The sequence below is a fragment of the Molothrus aeneus genome, chromosome 24 (assembly GCF_037042795.1).
Source record: "Molothrus aeneus isolate 106 chromosome 24, BPBGC_Maene_1.0, whole genome shotgun sequence".
Classification (NCBI taxonomy): Eukaryota; Metazoa; Chordata; class Aves; order Passeriformes; family Icteridae; genus Molothrus; species Molothrus aeneus.
Window position 1 is genome coordinate 6498596 of NC_089669.1, and position 19549 is coordinate 6518144.

The window sequence follows — 19549 nt, forward strand, 5'->3', positions numbered from 1 at the left end:
GAGCACTGGGAGAACATGGGACAGACATGAGACAGACATGGGACATGAACACAGAGCACTGGGAGAGACATGGGACAGACATGGGACATTAGCATGGAGCACTGGGAGATACATGGGACAGGCATGGGACATGAGCACGGCACCAGAACAGACACAGGCCATCAGCACAGAGCACAGGACACTGCTGGGACAGGGACACCCAGAACTGCCCCAGCAGTTCCAGGGGTCAGACAGCCCATCCTGGGGGAGCTGAAGAAGCAGCGCTGCCAGGGAATGAGGACCAGAGATGACAAGTCTGGTTCACAGGCTGTGGGTCACAAGCACAGAGCTCCTGGGCTGGAGGTTGGAGCCAAAAGCTCAAACTGCAGGAGTGGCTGTCTGTGAGTAATGGCCATGGACAGAGTCCTTTGCTCCTGCAAACTTTCACCCACCTCCACAGTCTGCACCGAGTGGAAATGCTGCCTTGCCTATGAGCAGAGGCCATTTATAGCCACCTAATGACATGCTGTGGTCATTTATCTGCATCCTGAGATCACAGGCTGAGCTCAGAGGGATGGTCACGGCCAGTGTCACCAGCCTCGAGGTCAGCCGCAGGCAGTGGAGGGAGCCCAGCCCTGCAGGACGCCGCACACGGCACACGGAGCTTTGAAGGTGGATCCCTGCAGCTGAGCTCTCCAAATGCTGAGCGCTCCCGCTGCGGGATGTGCTCTGCAGGAGCCCGTCCTGCCACGAACACCCCTCGGCTGAGCCTGCTGACAATGGACAATGACCGAGCGCCTTTTGGGAGGGAAGGAAAACAAGCGCGAGCTGGTATGAGTCACCGACCTGCTCTGGCACATCCTCCTGGGAAGGATGGCACGGCCCAGTGCTCAGAGAGGGTTTGCAACGGTAACAAAGGGTGTGGCCAGCCCACAATGGACCAGCTGAACATGGGCTGGGCACCTGCACTCATCCAGGCACAGCCAGGGCACAGGAGCACAGCCCCACACCGGGCCAGTGCTTCCAGCTCCACTGCTGTGCCAGGACAGGGAAAGCCACTTCTAAAGGGTTGGCATGTCAGTAAATCCAGGGTGGGGATAAACTTTGGTGACATCCTTGTCGCAGCAGATCCATCCTTCAGTCTGCCTCTTTTGCTGCATGTTGGCAAAGGAATTGATGAGTAAGAGCATCAGAAAAATAACCTGTGTTATAAGAAGAGCTTCTCTGTGGTCAGGTATCACAGAATCAAAGAGGGGTTTGGGTGGAAAAGGACCTTAAAACTCATCCTGTCCCACCCCCTGCCATGGGCAGGGACACCTTCCACTATCCCAGGGTGCTCCAAGAGCTGCCCAGCCTGCCTTGGACACTTCCAGGATGGGGCAGCCAGCATTATGGATGTGCAAAATTATCTTTGTACATGGTCACTAATTAGCCCATTGGCTCAGGTGGCTGAAATAGTCTGGAAAAGGCTGGCAAAGGGCTGCAGGGTCACTGGCCAATGCCCAGCAAAGTTCGCAGTGGGATTTAAAGCAGCTTTTGTCTGGCTCTGACTCTGCAGCTCCAAGATAGTGAAAGATTGATGTGGAGTTGGGTGAAAGATTGATGTGGAACTGTGTGCAAGATTGATGTGGAACTGGGTGCAGTTGCCCCAGGAGAGGACATTGGATGGCAGCTTCCACACTGTCAAACCCCATCACCCTGTGCCAAAACAGTTCATGGTGACAACAGGAACAGTTTCCCTGCTACCCAGAAACTATTCCAGGCATTAAATCCTGACCAACTGCTGTTGTGAGAAAGTGGCCATCAATAGCTGAAAAATCCACTTAATTAATAACTGAGCCTGACTAAAGAGGTACAAAGCACCCTCATAAAAACCAAGGGAACCTATGGATCTTTGGCACTAAGGAAACCAGTCCCAGCCCTCTCTTGTGCCATCAGCACAAGAGGCACTGGAGGAGTCTGCTCACCTCTTGCTTGGCAGACTCATCCTGGAAGCAGGTGTGCTGCAGGTAGTAAGCCCCCATGGCCTGGTACTTGTCATCAGAGGAGCACAGGAGCTGGATGGCCTTCTGGATGGTCATGGTGCCAGCATCAATCTCATCACCACAGATCCTGTGTCAAAGAGAAATACAGAACTGGGTGAGTGCTCAGCCAAGACAGCTATGTCAGCACTGGGAATTATTGGGAAGGAATCAATAATAAAATATCATCACATTGCAACACAGACCACACAGTGCACTTCTAGTGGATTTCTCTGTCTCAAAAAAAGATGGTAAAAGATGGAAAAGACACAGGGAAGAGCACTAAGGGTAATAAATTCCAGATCCAGTCTATCCACAAGCAAGGGAGACAGAAAATGAAAACTGGGTTGAGGTGGTGGATGTCTGATCATGCCCAAAGTGGAAGTTTAATGAAGAGAGAGCCAGTTCACTGTTCCCCAAATAAAGGAGTGAGTGGACAGGAGTGAAACCATCTGCCAGGTGATGAGGACAAGGTAACACAGGCAGGTGATTTTCCCACAGCATGGGATTCTTTGATGTGAGAGGTGGTGCAAGCAGAAATGTGAGCACAGTTGATGGTCTTGGGAAGCTCAAGCAGATCCCTCAGGAAAAGGCCTGTCTGGAGTGATGGGATGGACAAAACAGCAGTTTATGAAATGCTAATAATAGCTCTGAGACATCCTGCTCCCAGGGGATGCTCACACTGGCTGGCCCCAAGCTCTTATAAAAGCTGACCACTGTCATAGTCCCTGTTAGAGGTAAAGAATGAGCCTGCAACTCAAGAGGAAGGATATGAATTCCTCTGGCTTGTGGCAGGACTGGAACCTTGGGAGAAATACAAACACCTGGAGGTTCTCTCACTTGTTTAGTAACGTGAAGGTCCTGCTCTTTTTGGCTTCTTCCTATTCAGTACCATCTGTGATGTTTTAACCACACAGAATTAGAAAAGGGTCCAAACTTTCAGGGGGGTCTGAACAGCAAAGTTTCTTTGTGCTTCCAGTTATAGAAATTAATGTAATTGAAAGTTCCTGTCTCCTCTCAGCATCCTTGCAGCTGAATCCTGCACAGGCTGCACGGGGATCTCAGCTCAGAGCAGTGGTGGCTGCATTAATTTGTCCAGGACTGAGGACAGTAAAACCCAAACTCCTGTTTGGTTTTACTGTCAGCAGTGACAGGATACAAATGAGAAAGGCTTCATTAGCAGTGGATGGAATCCAGAAGTGTGAGGGCTTTCCCAGGCCAGCAAATTCATGGCTGTGCCGGGCTGATGATGCTCCCTGGGACTGATGGGGAGTTTCACCTGGAGGTCAGGAAATCAGACCCTGATTGAACCACATTTATTTATACACATAGTGTAGACCAGGAGTGACTCTGTAGAGGAGCTGCTCATCTTCAGACAATGCCATAGACCAACAGAACAGTGATTTTTAATAAGTTCTTTAAAAGAACCATTACATTTGAAGTGTTAAATTTCACCACAAGACAGTAGCACTTCCAGGCATGGGATGGACAGAGTTGCTTTGACTGAGTGCCAAAGAAATGTAAAGGTCTGAAAAGACATGTGGTCACCACCAGCAGCACTTGCAATGAGATAAAATATTTCTCCTTATGAATCTAAGGGCTCCCCTCCACACAGCACAGAGCAGGGAATAATATGCACAATTCCACAGGGAATTTCACACAAAAGGCAGCATGAAGGACTCTGGTCACCACTGCCCTCACTGGCATAAAGTTACACTAAGCCTGCATCACTCAGTCAAGCACCTGTGGAGTCAGTGGAAAGAAATCAGTGTTTCCAAAAACCACCTTGCCTTTGTGTCTTGGACATTTTGCCTAGGAAAGGAAGCCCTGCCCTCTGGAGACACCTCTGCCTCTCTTGGTATGCAGGAATGAAAGACAACAGTCTGCAGCTGTTGTCTTAAACATTCCATGTCTAAGGCTGGGTAAACCTCATTCCACTTTTATTTCTACACTGCAATAAAACACCTCTTCCTCATAAGACTTTTCATCAGTTTGAACGTCTATCAAAACCTGGCACCAAGGAACTTCCATTAAACTTGCAACAAGGAGACACAAAACTGGAAAGACTAAGTAAACTAGAAATTATGGAGCCACAGAAACCCTTGGGTTGGATCCAGGATGTGATTTTTTCTCAGGTTTTTTTCATGCTCCTGAGACGATCTGAGCTGAGAACTGATGGATCCTGCACCAGGGAGGGGCTTCTCCTTTGGGAATTGGGACCTGGATTGGAGGTATGGGAAGAGAGGCAGATTGGTAAAAATACCAGATCAGTGGCCATGTAATCATAGTGAATCTATTTTGCTTTAAAATTATTGAATCAAATGCACTTTTTCTGAGACAGAAGGATGTCCACTTGGTCCAGCTGCTCAAAGAAGGCAATTTTCTTCACATCCACTCCATAGAGGGACAAAGCCTCCTTCAGATGGGAAAAACTGGGGATGCAGGTGCAGTTCTGTGGGAGAAAATGGGGAAGGTTCCCTTTTCCCTGCTGTGTCCTCAGCAGAAATTCACAGCAGGTCAGCAGTCAGGCTCAGTCACACTGCCCAGGAAGCAGCAGGGATTTCTCCTACCTGAGAATAAAATCACCCTGGCAAAGTCCAGCAAAGGGGAGATTGTTCCTCAGCCAGTCAGGGATATCCCCAACCAGATCCACACTGTGGGAACAACAACCTGCTTCAAGACAAACTCTTGGACTGAGCCATCTCCAGCCTGGGCAATGTGACTGGTAGGAAGAGCTCCAAAGGTTGTTCTTCCACAAGAAAGAAGCAGACTAGGAAGAGACCTCAGCTAGAAATTATTCAATGGAGACAAAGAAGATCAGATTCTGGAATGGAAGGCAAACAAATACTGAAGAGGATCAGTATCAGAGAAAGGCAATTTCTCTCACCTTTCATGAGCAGATTGTTTTGTGTTAATTCCCATCTAAGTTTCTGTCCTGCTTGTTATGGCTACAGCTCCCAAGAGAGGAGGAATTAACAAATTCCATTGTTCATTAATAAAATCAGAGTAGAGACTCTCAAAACAGTGTTCAGCACATCCCAGCGTTCTATCCCAAATAAAAACAAACCAAAATGAAGGTGCCTTTCATTGTACTCGGTTCTGCTTTCACTGCCTGGCTTAGCCCTGAAAAATGAATGTTTTGATATTGATCAGCTTTCATTATCCCAAAAGACAAGAGATAGATCAGAAACCACCCTCAGCACCTTTCCTGACTGTTTCAACCACTCCTGTCCTTCCCTCTGTTTGCAGTACTGCCAGAGAAGCTGAGCTCAGGAGGGAATGGTTGTTGGGGACACAGTGTCCCTGAGCTTCAGGCTCAGCCAGGGCCAGGTCGGTGTCACCAGAGCCAAAAGTGGCACCAAGAAATCCCAAAGGGTTGTCCCAGTCTGCACTTCCCCCTGCACAGCTGCCAGCTGAGGCATCCAAGACCTCTGACAGAGCAACTCTGAGATGTTCTGGATTCCCAGGTGCCTGGAGAGACACTCACATGGCCTCTAATGAGGTGTTTCAGTCTCCTCCACACTCAGAGGTCTCCAAAGGGAAGAGCATCCACATCTCCCAATGGGGCCAAAGGTAAGTGTGGGTTTGCAGGTGGCCATTAAAGGCTCCTGATCCAGATCAGCAAACCCTCAGCCAGGGACTGTCTGCAGACACCCAGCTCCCCATTCCATGCTCCCAAAGGAGAAAACCCCCTTCTCCAGGGGTGGGATGAGTCTGGGCTCTCAGCCATGTCTGCAGCTCAGACATCTGGGGTTCCCTGAGAACAGCAAAGGTGTTGGCTTTGTTGGGGAGTAACTCAGGGACCCGTCTCCGAATTCAGCCCCACTGGCACTGGGCACCTCAGCTCAGAGAGAGGCATCTCCTGAAGTGGTGTGACCAGCTCAGACCACTGCAGGGCCACAGACACCATGGCCACCACCTTGCCCTGTCTGTGCCATGAGGTCCCTGAAGCACAAAGTACAACAGCTCTAAGCAGAGCTAATACAATGTCAGTCCCTGGTGGACACAGATTTCTTGTACCTCAGGTTCCAGTTGGAGGGGCACAAAGACTCCAAATTTCCCAGGAGAATTAAACATCCCATTATTTGTTACTGCTTCTTACCACTGCTCCCTGATGACCAAGCAGGATGTAGAAACTTTTATCCTGAGTGGGCATAAATAGTATCAATAACATCAATAACATTGCAACATGTAATTTAGCCAAAAGCTGCCTGCTCAGGGTGCTGCCCTGTCACCTGGAGCATGCTGCAAGTGCCACCCAGCAGAGGAAATGGTTCAAAGTGGGCAGATGTGGGTAGTCTCCACCAGCTGCTGAAATCACCACTGCTGCAGCTTCTAGGGTGAAATACTGCAGCTCTGGGGGATGTCACAAGAGATCAGGAAGGAGAAGGGTTCTGTGGAGAACAGGGAGTCCTGGACACCAAGGTAATTCCTCCAGCTCTACCAGACTCCAGAGAGCTGCATTTTGCAAAATGTGAGTGCTGCTCATTGAGAGCAGCCTTTGGGCAGGAGCCACTGGAACACCCTGAACGTCTGAGCCCAGGCCAGAGATGCTGAGCTTGGAAATGTTGATCCAGATATGACATAATGATTACCAAGGCTCAAGTCTCTGAGTGAAGTATGTCTGGAATCTCAGAATCTCTGAGGTTGGAAAAGACCTCTGAGACCATCGGGTCCACCTGTGGCCAATCCTCACCTTGTCACACAGCCCAGAGTGCTCAGTGCCACCTCCAAGGTTCCTTGGGCACCTCTAGTGATGGGGACTCCTCCACCTCCCTGGGCAGCGCCTTCCCATGTTAAACAACCCTTTCTGTGAAGAAATTTTTTATGAAAGAAATGGAATGGACATGAGAAGGTCCCTCTCTGCTCACTGAGGCAGGATCATGACTGGGGCTGGTGGAGGAGAATAAACCGCATGAGGAGTTCTAAATAGTGCTCAACCTCCTGATCTGGCAAACAGTGCACAACTCAGATTTCATCACCAGGACCAACAGCATGGGGTGAGTAAACCCCTGTGTCATGATTTAGTTTATAAGGGAATCATAGAATGGCTTTTCCTGACAAACAGTTCAGTGTTACGCTGCTCAGCAGGCAGTTGGAAGAAAGGGGCTTTGGTCAGAGCTGCTGCTGTAAGAGGGAGGACTCTGAGAGATATCAGTTATCAGCTGTTATCAGTTATCAGCTGTTCCCTGTCTCATACAGCCAAACCCAGTTCAATAAATGGCAGCAATCACATAATCAAGACCAGTTGTGGAAATTAAATAACTTTGTCACCAAATGCAGAGGGACTGCTCAGCACAGACAGTTTGACAGTTATTGCGCACTCAGAATTTTGATACCTGCTGTTGCTACCTGAGAACACTCAGTGACCCATTTTTCTTCTCACACCATCCAGGGAGACCAGATCCACAGCAGAGGATGACTGAGAAGCACCACTCTGGAGCCAGTCCGTGGGCATTACAGAGTTTTGTATCACAGACAGACCCAGTGGAGCACAGGTCCAACTGCAATCCCTCTCAAAGCAATGGAAATCACCCCATGGATCACCTCAGAAAGCATGAAAAGCATTCAGCCCTTCCCTAGCTCTTGCAGGCTATTGGCAAACCTGCAGACAAGACATCCAACAGATCCCAAAATAGGAGATCTGCAGCACAAAAACTGAACACAGAATTCTCCATGTCACAGAGGCACAAACTGCACCTGGAGAATGACCAGAATGGAAGGACAGAGCCCCAGACTGGGAACTGGCAGCAGCTGTGACCCTGCATGTGGAGGTTAATAATGGGGTACCTACAAGCAAAGCTCTCCTTACTCAGCATTGGGGGAGCCAAGGGAAGATTGAAATCTCTGGGTGGAGAATCCTCCAGACACAACAGCCCTCCATTGCAAGGAGAGCCCAGACATGTTCCTGACCCACCTCAGAAGCCCCTCCCCAACAAGAGCACACTGGGAGCAAGGCCAACAGTGCCCTGCAAGACACTTCTGAGGGCTGTCATCCAAAAGAGTCATTTTTCCAAAAAGGACAACTTTGTATGTCTCCAAAGCTTTAAGGACAACCTCCTCCCCTCTGAGCACAACTCCCGTACCTGGTGCCCCCTGCACCAGCCCAGCTCTGCAGAGCTTCAGGCAGAGCAGGGGCTGTGCCACAGCCACATCAGATTCAACCAGGGGACACAGCCCCAGCTGAGCCCACAGCTTGAAGCCCAACCTGGAGCCCAGCTTGGAACCTGAGGTTTCCACAGCAGAACCAGTTCTGCCAGATGAGCCGTGCCCCAAGCCAGGAGTGTGTAAATGGAGCCACTCCCTAACCAAGGGCAATCAGAGCTGGAGAGGATCCCTCTCAAAACAGCAGCTCTCCTCTCAGAAAATGCCATCATTCTCCAAGTGACCTCTCCAAAGCCATGACCAAGCCCCTGACCATGGCTGTGGCCAGAGCCTGCCAGGACTTTTGCTCCAAACATGTGTCCTCCCTAGGAGAAGGCAGCTGCAGCCTTGAGTTCAGGCATTCTGCCATCCTTCCCTCTACACTTTTCTGCTCTTCAGTGAGAATTGCATAGAACAGATCACTTCCAGTTTGTGTAACATCTCTGGATCCTGTTCCAGAGGATTTACAGAGCTGCTGACAGCAGCAAGACAAGGCCACCAGTGCTCTGGGCTGGCCAGGGCTAATTTGGCATGTGTCAAACATGGAGTAACTGGGCACACGGGCAGCCAAGGGCTCATGATAACATTCTAATGGGGCAGTGATGTTTCTTGGCATCCATGCTCTGGGACATACCCTCCTACTCAATCCCAAAGGAGGGAGGCTTAGCCAGAGTAACCTGGGACATTCAGATGTGGAAAAGGGCACAGTGTGGCTTATGCTCCTGAAAGGGAAGGGGATTTTCTCAGCATCTCCATCATTCCTTGGGGCAACAACTCTACAGTTTCAGACCTTTGCTGGGAGTTCTGACAAAGTCTATGAGCCCTGATAAACAGTCTCACACACATCCTGCAGTGGGAAATTTCTCCTTGGGACCAGGGACCACCAGGAATGAGTTTGGGAGCTTTTACTGTTTGTGTGACAAAATTCCCCGTCAGGGAGTTGTGAGAGCTTCTGGGCTGGTGCAGAGCAAGTCCTGTGTGATGGTGATGCAGCACAGGAACTGCAGTAGCCCTGGGAACTCTTGTGGAAGCTGCAGCCCCTCCTTCTCCAGCTTTCACTGCAATGTTTTGCAGTTCAAAACATGCAAACCATGGTCTTCCAAGGCTTTCAAGACTATGGTTTGTGCAGACCAAGTCTCTCCCAAGACTGCAACAGAACATGGTTGGTGCTCCAGAGCTGCAGGTAGCACAGGGCATTGGGGCAGTGTTCAGTCACCACCCAAACCAGGTGATTGCCAGTGGGAACTCTGCTGCATTCACAGGTACAGCCTTGGGAGGGTCTGAGGTCACAGCTGTGATTTACACACCCTGTGCTTGTAGGCAACATCTACAAGAAGAGATCTGATGCTCAAACATGATGGACTATCCTCCACCCTTCTATATTTCCTATCCCAAATGGGACTGGATGCTCTGGACAGGAAAGAATTGAACAGCTTCCACTGGCTCCTCTTTCCTGGTTAGTCAGATTATTCCAATTAGGATATTTATTTCAATTTATGACTCAGTTTTTTTCTGGAACCAAAATCAGACCTTTTGGGCAAATGAAGCAGAGGCTGGGTGGAGAGAAGAGAGGGAAACATCACTGCTTAGCAGGCTCTCAGCTCTGCTCTGAGTCAGACCCTCAGGAGCTGACTCCTTCCAAGACAGGTTTTTTTTTGGGTAAGTTTTCTGGCAGGCTGAAGCGCCAGGACAGCCAGGACAGACACCATGACTGCACACCAGGCCTTCTGCTCTTCACCTCCCCATCCTCCTATCATTGTGGGTTAATGCCACCACAGACACTGAGGGATTGTGTTGCCCAATATCACAGAGCTACAGCAGTGCAATGATATCTGCACTGAGCCAGTCCTATCAGTTCCCCTCCACAGCCCAGGAAATGCAATAAAGCTCTGAAGAGTGACTCATCTGACCCACTTTGCTGCAGGATGCACTGGTGAGGGCTCTGCAGCAGCTCAGGTGCCCGGCTCTGGTGGGCAGAGCTCCCAGCACTGCCCAGGCTCCCTCAGGGTCAGAGTGTGAAATACAAAGCTGTGTTTTGTGTCAGGTACATACAGGCAACGTGTGTATTTGTGATTGTGATATGTGTGGAGACTGACCATGGGACAGTTGCGAATTCTAATAATAACTGAGGAAAGTAAAGCATGGAAAAAGGCCTTTGAACCCATCTTTTGTTTGCAATTAACCTTGGTTGATTTAGGAGCATTGGAATTAAAGCGTTAAGGATGTTGCTCTTTGCTTGTAGTTAATCCTTAAAGAGCTCTGCAATAATAACCTTTTGAAGTATAATTTTAGACTATTGCTTGTATCCTTTAAACTATAGCTCTGGAATATATATAAAGGAAACATGCTTATCTCACGCCTTAATGAAGCAGAGAAAAACAGCTTGAGAAAGGAAGGTGAACATCCACTCAAGGATTTATAGTTTTGACCAAGGGAAGCTGGACATCACTGCTATGAGATTTATAGTCCTTGCAATTAAAAGGTGGATCCACATCTGGAGAGCTGGACCTCACCACATGGGATTCATCTTTCTTCTTTTGGAAACCAGAACAGCACCATCTGGGATGCTCCTTTTGGGATACATCCTGAGAAAAACTAAATCACAGTAGTGTATAGAATTGTGATGTAAAAATTGGGAATAGAAACTGCTGATGAGTAAAAATTGGAATAGAAACTGCTGAGAAAGCTGATGAGTGCCCCTATAAATACCTGTAACCCTCAACTATCGGTGTGCAGTTGGAGGGAAAACTTCCCCCACTGTACCCAGCGCTGTGTTGCTCATACTTTACCATATTAATTAATAAATTGATTGCTGCTTGAATATTGGCCTAGTCAAGCTTCTTATTTGTAACAGAAGCACTTACTTGGAGCTGGACTGGGCCTGTCCATAGACCCCGTCCTGCTTGCAGCTCATCACGGGCTGGGCATAGACCACGTCGGGCTTGTTGCTCGAGGGGCAGGACAGGGCCCGTGCTGGCACCTTTTTGCTGGTCCTGCTGGTTCCCTGCTGGGTGCTGCAGCTGCTGTAGATGCTCTGGCGGTTGAGGGTGGCCTTGTGCTCGGCGCGGCCGCCGCCATGGGCCTTGCGCAGGGTGCCGCGGGGCGGCTCGCAGTAGAGGTCGGGCTCGCTGCGGCTGCTCTTGATGTTCTGCACGAAGCAGTAGTCGCTGCCGGCCCGGGGGCTGCACAGCGCCTTGCTGTGGGCCCGGCTGGCCCAGCCCTCCATCTGGCTGTAGGAGCTGTAGCGCCGGCTCTCCACGTCCCGCTTCAGCGTCCCGTTGTAGAGCTATTGGGAAAAATGCATGCATTTAGGGATTGGCTTTTTGCAAATATTAAAATGAATAGTATATGTGTTGTGTTAGAAAGTAATGCTGTATTAATTCTCTTAAGTACTGTGTTAAATATAGTTTTAGTTATAAAAAATGTTAAAATAGAAGCTATGCTATGTAGGATGCTTTTTTTAAAGAAAGGACTCGCAGCGAGATAGCAGCCACAGGACACCTAAATCTTCAGAGAAAAAGAATTTATTGCTCTCTTATCAGAAGAAATGAACTTCTTCCTGCCTCAAAGGTGCTGTTAGGATTCGGAGGAAGAAGTTGATGATGACCAGACAGAATCCTGTGTTTGAATGGAATTTATGCATCATGTATGAAGTGTATGAATATGCAACAAGCTATTGCTTTTAAGGGTTAATCCTTTGTTAACGGGTGTCCTTTTTTGGGCTTGTGCTGCCCAGAAAAAGGTACCCAGACATCCATAACTCTTTGTATTTATTGTCTCATATTATCCTAATTCGTCCAAATTGTTATTACGCTAATTGTATTAATATTTTTTTATAACCATTTTATTACTATTAAACTTTTAAAATTTTAAAAACAAGTGATTGGCGTTTTTCACAGCTGCCAAACACAAACACGGCGTTAGGGCTGAGCTGGGCACAGCCAGGCCCCCCTGGCTGCCTGCTACCGCTTTCCTGGGCCTCCCAAGTGTTTTCGTGCCCAAAATTGATGGGAGGTTTGTCGGAATCCAGGACATCCCTCTGGCTGCCCTGGATGGCTCGAGCCCCTGTCAGGAGGCTCAGAGACCTTGGCACAGAGCCCAAGACCCCTGTGCCTTTGATTTTGACCCACAGAAAATATTACCAACCTTACAGGAGGAATTACAAGCCACAAAAGTTTAAGTAGAATGATAGCTTGTCACAGGGTGAAAAGTAGAATTTTGGGGTTTTTAGAATGGGGCTTGGGGTGCCAAGATGGAGGAATTTGGGTGTGCCTTGTCCTTCTTTCTCCTTCTTCCTAGCCTCCATCTTCTGGGTGATGGTGGCACTTTTGGATTGGATTAGAGTAGGAACACACTGTCTAACATAGGTGATAGCTATTGGAAAATAATTGTAAATAAAGTACAGGTAGTTTTTAGTATAAAAACATAACCCCGCCCTGAAGGAGGGCAGCGTGCCACTGACTGACCTGCTGAACAGACCTCAGCAGGCCAGGAAAGAATGTTATAGGTAACAGAAAACAAACAACCTTGAAAACCAGAACAGAAGAATCCTGACTCCTTCTTTGGTTGCCAGGCTGGGAAAAGAGACTCTGACACATCTTGGGGTTGGCCAGGACCACAGAGACCCCCGAGAGAGGTTATCCAACCTGCAGCCCTTACAAAGGAGCCAAACCCCACCTGGGTGTCAGGGACACTGAGGGATCAGGATGTGGCATCCAGGAGCTTTAATTAGAACTGAAAGCTGTAATGTGACCCTGGCAATAAAGAAAGTGCTTTATTCCCAACACACAGGGTCTAACCCACACTGTAACTACAGGACCTCACTGCATATCTCTCACCATCATGGAGCTTGATGCCCCATTCTGACCTTCCAGCAGTCCCTGCACTTATTTTTAATTTCCTTATGCTCCTTTCTTCTCCATCCCATCTATTAGAAAGAGAGTAAAGGGAGTGAAAAATGAGTAAGAAGGGATTCTTGAATCTTGTTTCTTGTGCCAAGAAACAAGTGGAGACAATGAATATCAGTTTATGAGTTACAAGGCGTGTAGTATCTGCTCAGATAATGGGATGCTCTAGGAACAATGGGGAATATGCAATAAAAACTGAGATGACTAAGAAAGGAAATAAAAAAGAAAGGATAAAAGATGATGGTAAAATAAACCATCGACAATTAGCAAAACAAAAAGATGGCTTTAGCTGCCCTGCTGTCAGTTCAAAATGCCTTCATCAGAAGTCCTCCAGATTTGCATCAAGTTTGCCACACCAGGATTGAATTCAATCTTCTGCAATGTTAAATCTTTGGGATGTCAGTGCTGGCTTGTGGGAGCCTGCAGGGTTATGTCCAAATGAGAGACAACTCATTCAGGTGTGTGCTCCAGAAAGGAAAAGAAACTGTTCTAGGGCTGTTTGCCCCTTGATGCTGAGTTTGTGCTCTGCATCCCCTCAGCAGTCTGGCAAGGAGATCTCCAAGACATACAGCAAACAGGGATAAAAAGAACTAAGGAATAAAACTGCCTTCCCCATCTCCCTTTGATTATCCTGGGAAAGCTCCTCCATGGTCTCCTGTTGGATCAAAGTGGTTTTTTCTCATCCAACTCTAAGCAGTGACACTTTGGGTGCTGCTTTCTGCAAAGGCCACCCAAGGGTCCCTTTGGCTGGGAGAGAAAAGTCAACACTGGCTCCTAATCATTTCCTTGGAATTGTGAAAAGCCTGTGTCTGGTGTAATAGTTCATGCCACTGAAAAAAAAATTTCCATATTTCCTAACCTAGAAACACTCTGTGATGGGGAAATGGGAATCCTCTGCTGGCTCACCCTGGAGTCCCTCAGCTCTGCCCTAACTCCATCCCAGCCCCCGCACACTCAGCATCATTCCTGCCTCCAACACTCTGCAGAATTGTCATTATGTTAATTAATTAAGCCAAATATTTCCATTAACAAACTGATCTTCAGGAATGCAGGGAATCCTCTCAGCTGTGTCCCAGAGAGCTGCAGAGGTAATGGCTGAAACCCTTCCCTGGCACCACCTGGGTGGGACTAAGCCCTTTAGTCCAGCTCTGCTGATGCCCAGATCACTGTTATTTGAGTAGTTTTCAGATTTTCAGATGTGCATCTAAACAGGTGAAGTGCTGCAAGGGGACAAAAGGGGAGCAGCGTCTCTCTGTGCCTTCTCCAGGGGACATAGAACAAACCAGGTGCTGAGTGGGGTAGGGGCAGGTTTGGAGCCTCCTGCAGAGCTCCTGGGGTTGGGAAGGACAGGTTGCAGGTGGAAAGAAGAGCCAGGGGGAGGCACATCACAGTAGAATGTGATGAGTCTTGGGGGCTCTCTGGCGGTGGGACAAGCCCTCTGCTGCCCAGGATAAAATCCAGAATCACCACACACACAGGCTCTCTGCATCCCATTGCTTGGGATGCAGCACACACACAGCAACAGCAAAGTGACCTTCCATGAAGTCATGATCTACCATATATTTCCTTCTGAGGTGATGTCATTCTCATTTCAATTTATTTTCCCGGGTTCAGAAACCCTGGGGACAGTGAGGGATGGACAGGGCTGCAGTGGGAAGGTGCAGGTTGGACTTTTTGCTCAGTGGAGCCGCTGGCAGCAGCCACAGGACAGAGAGCAGCTTGTCAGATGTGAGCCCTGCTGGTTTTCTTTATGAGTCAGTTTAAGCTGTGATTATTCTGTAGGGCTGTCAGAAGCTTGGCAGAGCTGTGGAGCCCCTGGGCATCTGCTGAAATCGACTCAGGAAGCCTGGAAGAGGAACTCGTTGTTTATCTAAAGCTGGGATTTGCTCTGCAGTGCACTCACTGAGGGGAGGGGGGAGTCTCTGTTTACTGGGACAGAATCACGGGTTCTCGATTACCTGCTGGGCTTTACAGGGGCCATAGCATTGTCCTCCTCCTTGGCAGCCCCAAGATGGGTGAAGCTGTTTGCAAAGACACCTTTCTGCAACACACGAGCCCTGGCTGCAAGTCCGAGCAGGTCCCAGCAGGGCGGGGGAGCCTTTTGCAAACTCATGGGAAAATCGTTCCCGTGTGATGTGAAGCTCATTACCAAAGGCAGTCCAGGACTTTTATTGCTGATTCTACCAGATGCTTGGCTGAGCCCATTTTAATCTCTTTCAAGTGGCACGGACCTAATTGGTATCTCAGAATTCCTTTTTGCAGCAGGAGCCTGATCCAACGGCTCCAGATCGATGAGGATTCTCCTGCCAGCTCCAACGGACCTCAGACCTCGAGCCTATGAATCCCTGCATGACTGGGGCTGACCTGATCCCTTCCTGGTCCTGGCAAAGCTTCCCCACACTAAAACCCAAATCCCTGTGTTGAGTTCTGACCCAGCTAAGTCAGGGACTGTCACTTCTAGCACTGGAGCAAATGTGGCCAAGGGAATGGAATTCCCTGCAGCCATCAGTGAGACAGGACACCCAGAGAGGAAGAAGGAAGGCACTCTGTGTCTGCAGAGATGCCATCTCTGAGGGGAAAGGTGTCACACAGTCTGTGGTTTTAAGAGCCACCTGACAAGAGCTCCCAACTTCTGCTGATGCCACTCTGGGTGCAGGGAGCTCTGCCTGTGCAGAAGAGCAGCAGTGAAAGGAAAGAATCAATCTCTGGCCTTCAGATCTCATCAGTGCCCAGATTTCCCAACACTGTGAATTGCATCTGCCCACTGCCCACGGGTGTGTGCATGGTGTGCCATTCACACCTCTCCCCTTTAGGAGTCTGGGGAAATGCTGGGAAAGACCAGGAAGTCCCTCACAGTGGGGTGGAGACAGAAGGCAGTGATTCCCTCTGCACTGCAGGATCTGGGAAGCATTTTGAAGGGTTCAGGCTGTCACTGAGGCTTCTCCCCACAGGAGCTGAGAAGTTGGGACAGCTTGGAAGGTGTCCCTTTCCATCACACAACTCCTTGGATTGCCAAGGAGCAGCCCAGAAAAGTCATCCATGTCCTAGGCTCATCCCCCAGTGTGGGCTGCAGGGAGGGAGAGGATTCTCCCATCTACTCTGCTCTTCTGACACCCCACCTGGAATACTCTGCACAGTTCTGGTGCTCCCATCATGAGGACATGGAACTGTTGAAGCAAGTCCAGAGGACCCCACCAAGCTGATAAGGGGACTGGAGCAATTCTCCATTGGAGACAGGCTGGGACAGCTGGGAAAGTTCAGTGTGGAGAAAAGAAGGTTGTGTGGAGACCTCACAGCACCTTCCAGGATCTGAAGGGGCTACAGGGAAGGTAGAGAGGGATGTTTCATCAGTAACTGGAGTGACAAGACAAGGGGAAAGGCTTCAAACTGCCAGAGGGCATTAGATGGGATTTTGGGGAGAAATTCTTCCCTGTGAAGGTGGGGAGGCCCTGGCACAGGCTGCCCAGAGAAGCTGTGGCTGCCCCATCCCTGGAAGTGCCCAAGGCCAGGTTGGATAGGGCTTGGAGCAACCTGGGATACTGGAAAGTGTCTCTGCCGATGGCAGAGGGTGCAATGAGATGATTTTGAGGGTCCCTTCCAACCCAAACCCTTCTGTGACCCTGTGATTCTGATTCCAGCCATTCCATCAGGCCCTGGCAGTCCCTGTCTTTAGGCTTTAGGATGCAGGAGGATGCTCAGGTGCAGCCAGGCCACCTGACATTCTGAATTTTAGTGTGAACTTCTCCTCCCCACTGTGAAATGAGTGTGTCTGAGTGAGGCCAGGCCTTGGGAGCTGTTCATTCACAGCTCCATTCACAGTCAGACAGGGAAAGCAAGAGGAAGGAAAGACACTGGAGATGAGCACCAGTGGCACTGCTGCTCCTGTCAGGCCCAGGAAGTGCTTCCCTCCCTGGCAGCAGCACAGACCTGCCTTCAGAAAAATGAGCATTTGTGGATCTCCAGTTCTCAGCCTGCAGTATGTTCTTGGAACAACAACTGGAATATCCAACATGAGATTTTATTTACACAGGTAAATAAACATCTTTAACTTCTTATTTCAGCTGGAATAAAAGTGGTTCTAGAGAGGAAGTCAAAATGGCATTTCCCCAGCCATCAGCCATGAGTCCTTTTTGGTTTTTTTTCTTCCATAAACCCTTTTGCTTGGCAGGAAAAGTCTCTGTCCTCCCCCTAGTTTCCAGAGAAGCAGAAGCATAGAGCAAGGTGCATCAGCCCAGGAATGGCACCCGGATCCAGCTCTGCCTTCCCACGTCAGAGCCCTCCCAGAGAACTGGGTGGTTCTGATTCTGCATCTGAGGACGCCATCAGTTCATTACCTGCCTGGATTTTTTTCCCTTGCAATTTGTTTGTTTCTAGAGCTGCAGACAGAGAAGTGAGGGCTCCGTATAAACACGTCAGGAGCAGGTTTCTCCCAGGCTGGAGGGCAAAGCACAGGAGATGCAACCCGAGCAGGTCCCACCCTGAGTGCTGGGTGGGGAGAGCTCCTCACGCTCCTTGCGAAACCCTCTGAGTGCTGCTCCCTCCATGGCAGGGAGAAAAATTGCAAAACCAGCAAATACATTGTTTATCTATTTCTGAAATGCTCCTTCCCACCTCTCCCAGGAGCTGCCTTTCCCTATGATTTTTCATCTCTTTTTTCTCATTGAGCTGAGATTTAGGTCCTGCTGGTTCCATTTGTTCTGGCCAAGGAAGGCAGTGTCCAACTTGCTGTTCCAAAGCCTAAAGCCTCACGCAAACCTCCCAGGGACACCAGGCTCTGACCAAGCAATGATGTGCAGTGACTCTAAATCTTTGTTTTCTCTGGCAAGATTATCCAAACCACTCTCTTTTAGGGTTCTTTTAAGCTTGGATGCATTGTCACAACAGACAACAAACTTTGACCTAAAATCCTTATGGAACAAAGCTCCCACTGACAATGAGAGGTTTTGTCCAAAGAGGCAAAGGCAGGCAGGGACAACAGTGACCACCTCTTGTTCAGGTAATGCTCTTCAGAGAGAAAGCTCTGACACTTTGTCCCACAGAGGAGTTTTGGTTAAAAATATTCCTACAGTCTCCAGTGCAGAGGGATCACCGGTGTGTGTTTCTCATTACTGCCATAACAGATGTAATTACTACAGATAATTGCTTTAATCCAGTACCACCAGACCAGCCAAATATTCCTTGGTCTGGGACCATGGCTGGTCCTAGAACCATTGTTAAAGTAACAGCTGGGTCTCCCCTGGAAGAGAGAAACTGAGGGGCTGGAGCTTGTCCGGGTAAGGGAAGGGAGCTATGGAAGGGGCTGCAGCACCAGGAGTGGCTGAGGGAGCTGGGAAAGGGGCTCAGCCTGGAGAAAAGGAGGCTCAGGGGGGCCCTTCTGGCTCTGCACAACTCCTGACCGGAGGGGACAGCGTGGGGGGTTTGGGCTGTGCTCCCAGGGATCAGGGACAGGACAAGAGGAAATGGCATCAAACTGTGCCAGGGGAGTTTCAGGTGGGACATCAGGAGGAATTTCTCCATGGAAATGGTTGTTAAACATTGGAATGATCAGCCCAGGGCAGCAGTGTGGTCACTGTCCCTGGAGGTGTTCAGGAAATGACTGGACCCAGCACTCAGTGGTGATGGGTCAAAGGTTGGACTGGATGATCTCAGAGGTCTTGTCCAACCTCAGTGATCCTGTGAAAGCCCCAGTTCAGCTCTGTGGGGATAAGGATCTGCTGGAGACAGGACACATCTGAGACTCCCTCCCCAACACATCCAGGGTTTGTTTGCCCTCGCTGGGGGCAGTGCTGGGGGGACACACTGGACACATCCACATCATGTGGGGGATTTTCTTCTTGTGGAAGCAGCAGCATGGAGAGCCAGGTAGGCTCTGTACCTTGTCCTGGTCATGCCTCATCCTGGTCATGCTGTGGGGACTGGGAATGCCCAAACTCCCTGTCAGCAATGGACCTGCCAACCCAGCAGACCCAGGCAAGGGCTGGGTGGGAACTGAGCCTCAGAGGTCTTTGCTGGTGGAACCCCACGTGCTGCCCTCCATGTGTTTAGGATTTGGTTGTGCCTCTCCAAAGCTGTACCTGCAGCTGGGGTGAGCACCAAGGTCCCTGCAACCCATGGACCCATGTGGCTGTGGCTTTGCAACACTGCTGGAGAGACTCCATTTCTGGGGTAAACTGAGCTGTCAGAGACGAGGGTGTGGCTCATGCTGAGGCTTCTGCCATGACTGCACTGCTCCAGGGGCTCAGTTCAGCTTCCTTAACCCTCCCCGGGGTTTTTCTGTGTAAATCATGGTCACCACTGACCCTCCTGTGGGACCTGAGGTGTTGCTCACACCAGGACACAGTTCCTGAGGCTGGAGGGCTTTGGGAACTGCTGGCCACTCTCAGCTCACAGTGGAGTAGGGTGACAAATGTTTCTAAGGCTCCACAGCACCTGGGTTAAGGTATCACCCTGACACAGAGGGGTTTGCAGGCACGGATCCTCCCATTACTGCATCCCAGT

The 19549-nt window shown here is 49.5% G+C and overlaps 1 protein-coding gene across 1 annotated transcript in view; it reads right to left on the reverse strand.

The window, feature by feature from the left end:
• Positions 1-19549, reverse strand: part of PKP1 (plakophilin 1) — a 46991-nt gene that overhangs the window by 15673 nt on the left and 11769 nt on the right. Inside the window, exons 3-4 of the mRNA XM_066565354.1 lie at positions 11009-11430; positions 1947-2091 (exon numbers count right to left, since the gene is read on the reverse strand). Coding sequence (XP_066421451.1) covers positions 1947-2091; positions 11009-11430 — 567 coding nt within the window. The remainder of the gene's footprint in view (positions 1-1946; positions 2092-11008; positions 11431-19549) is intronic.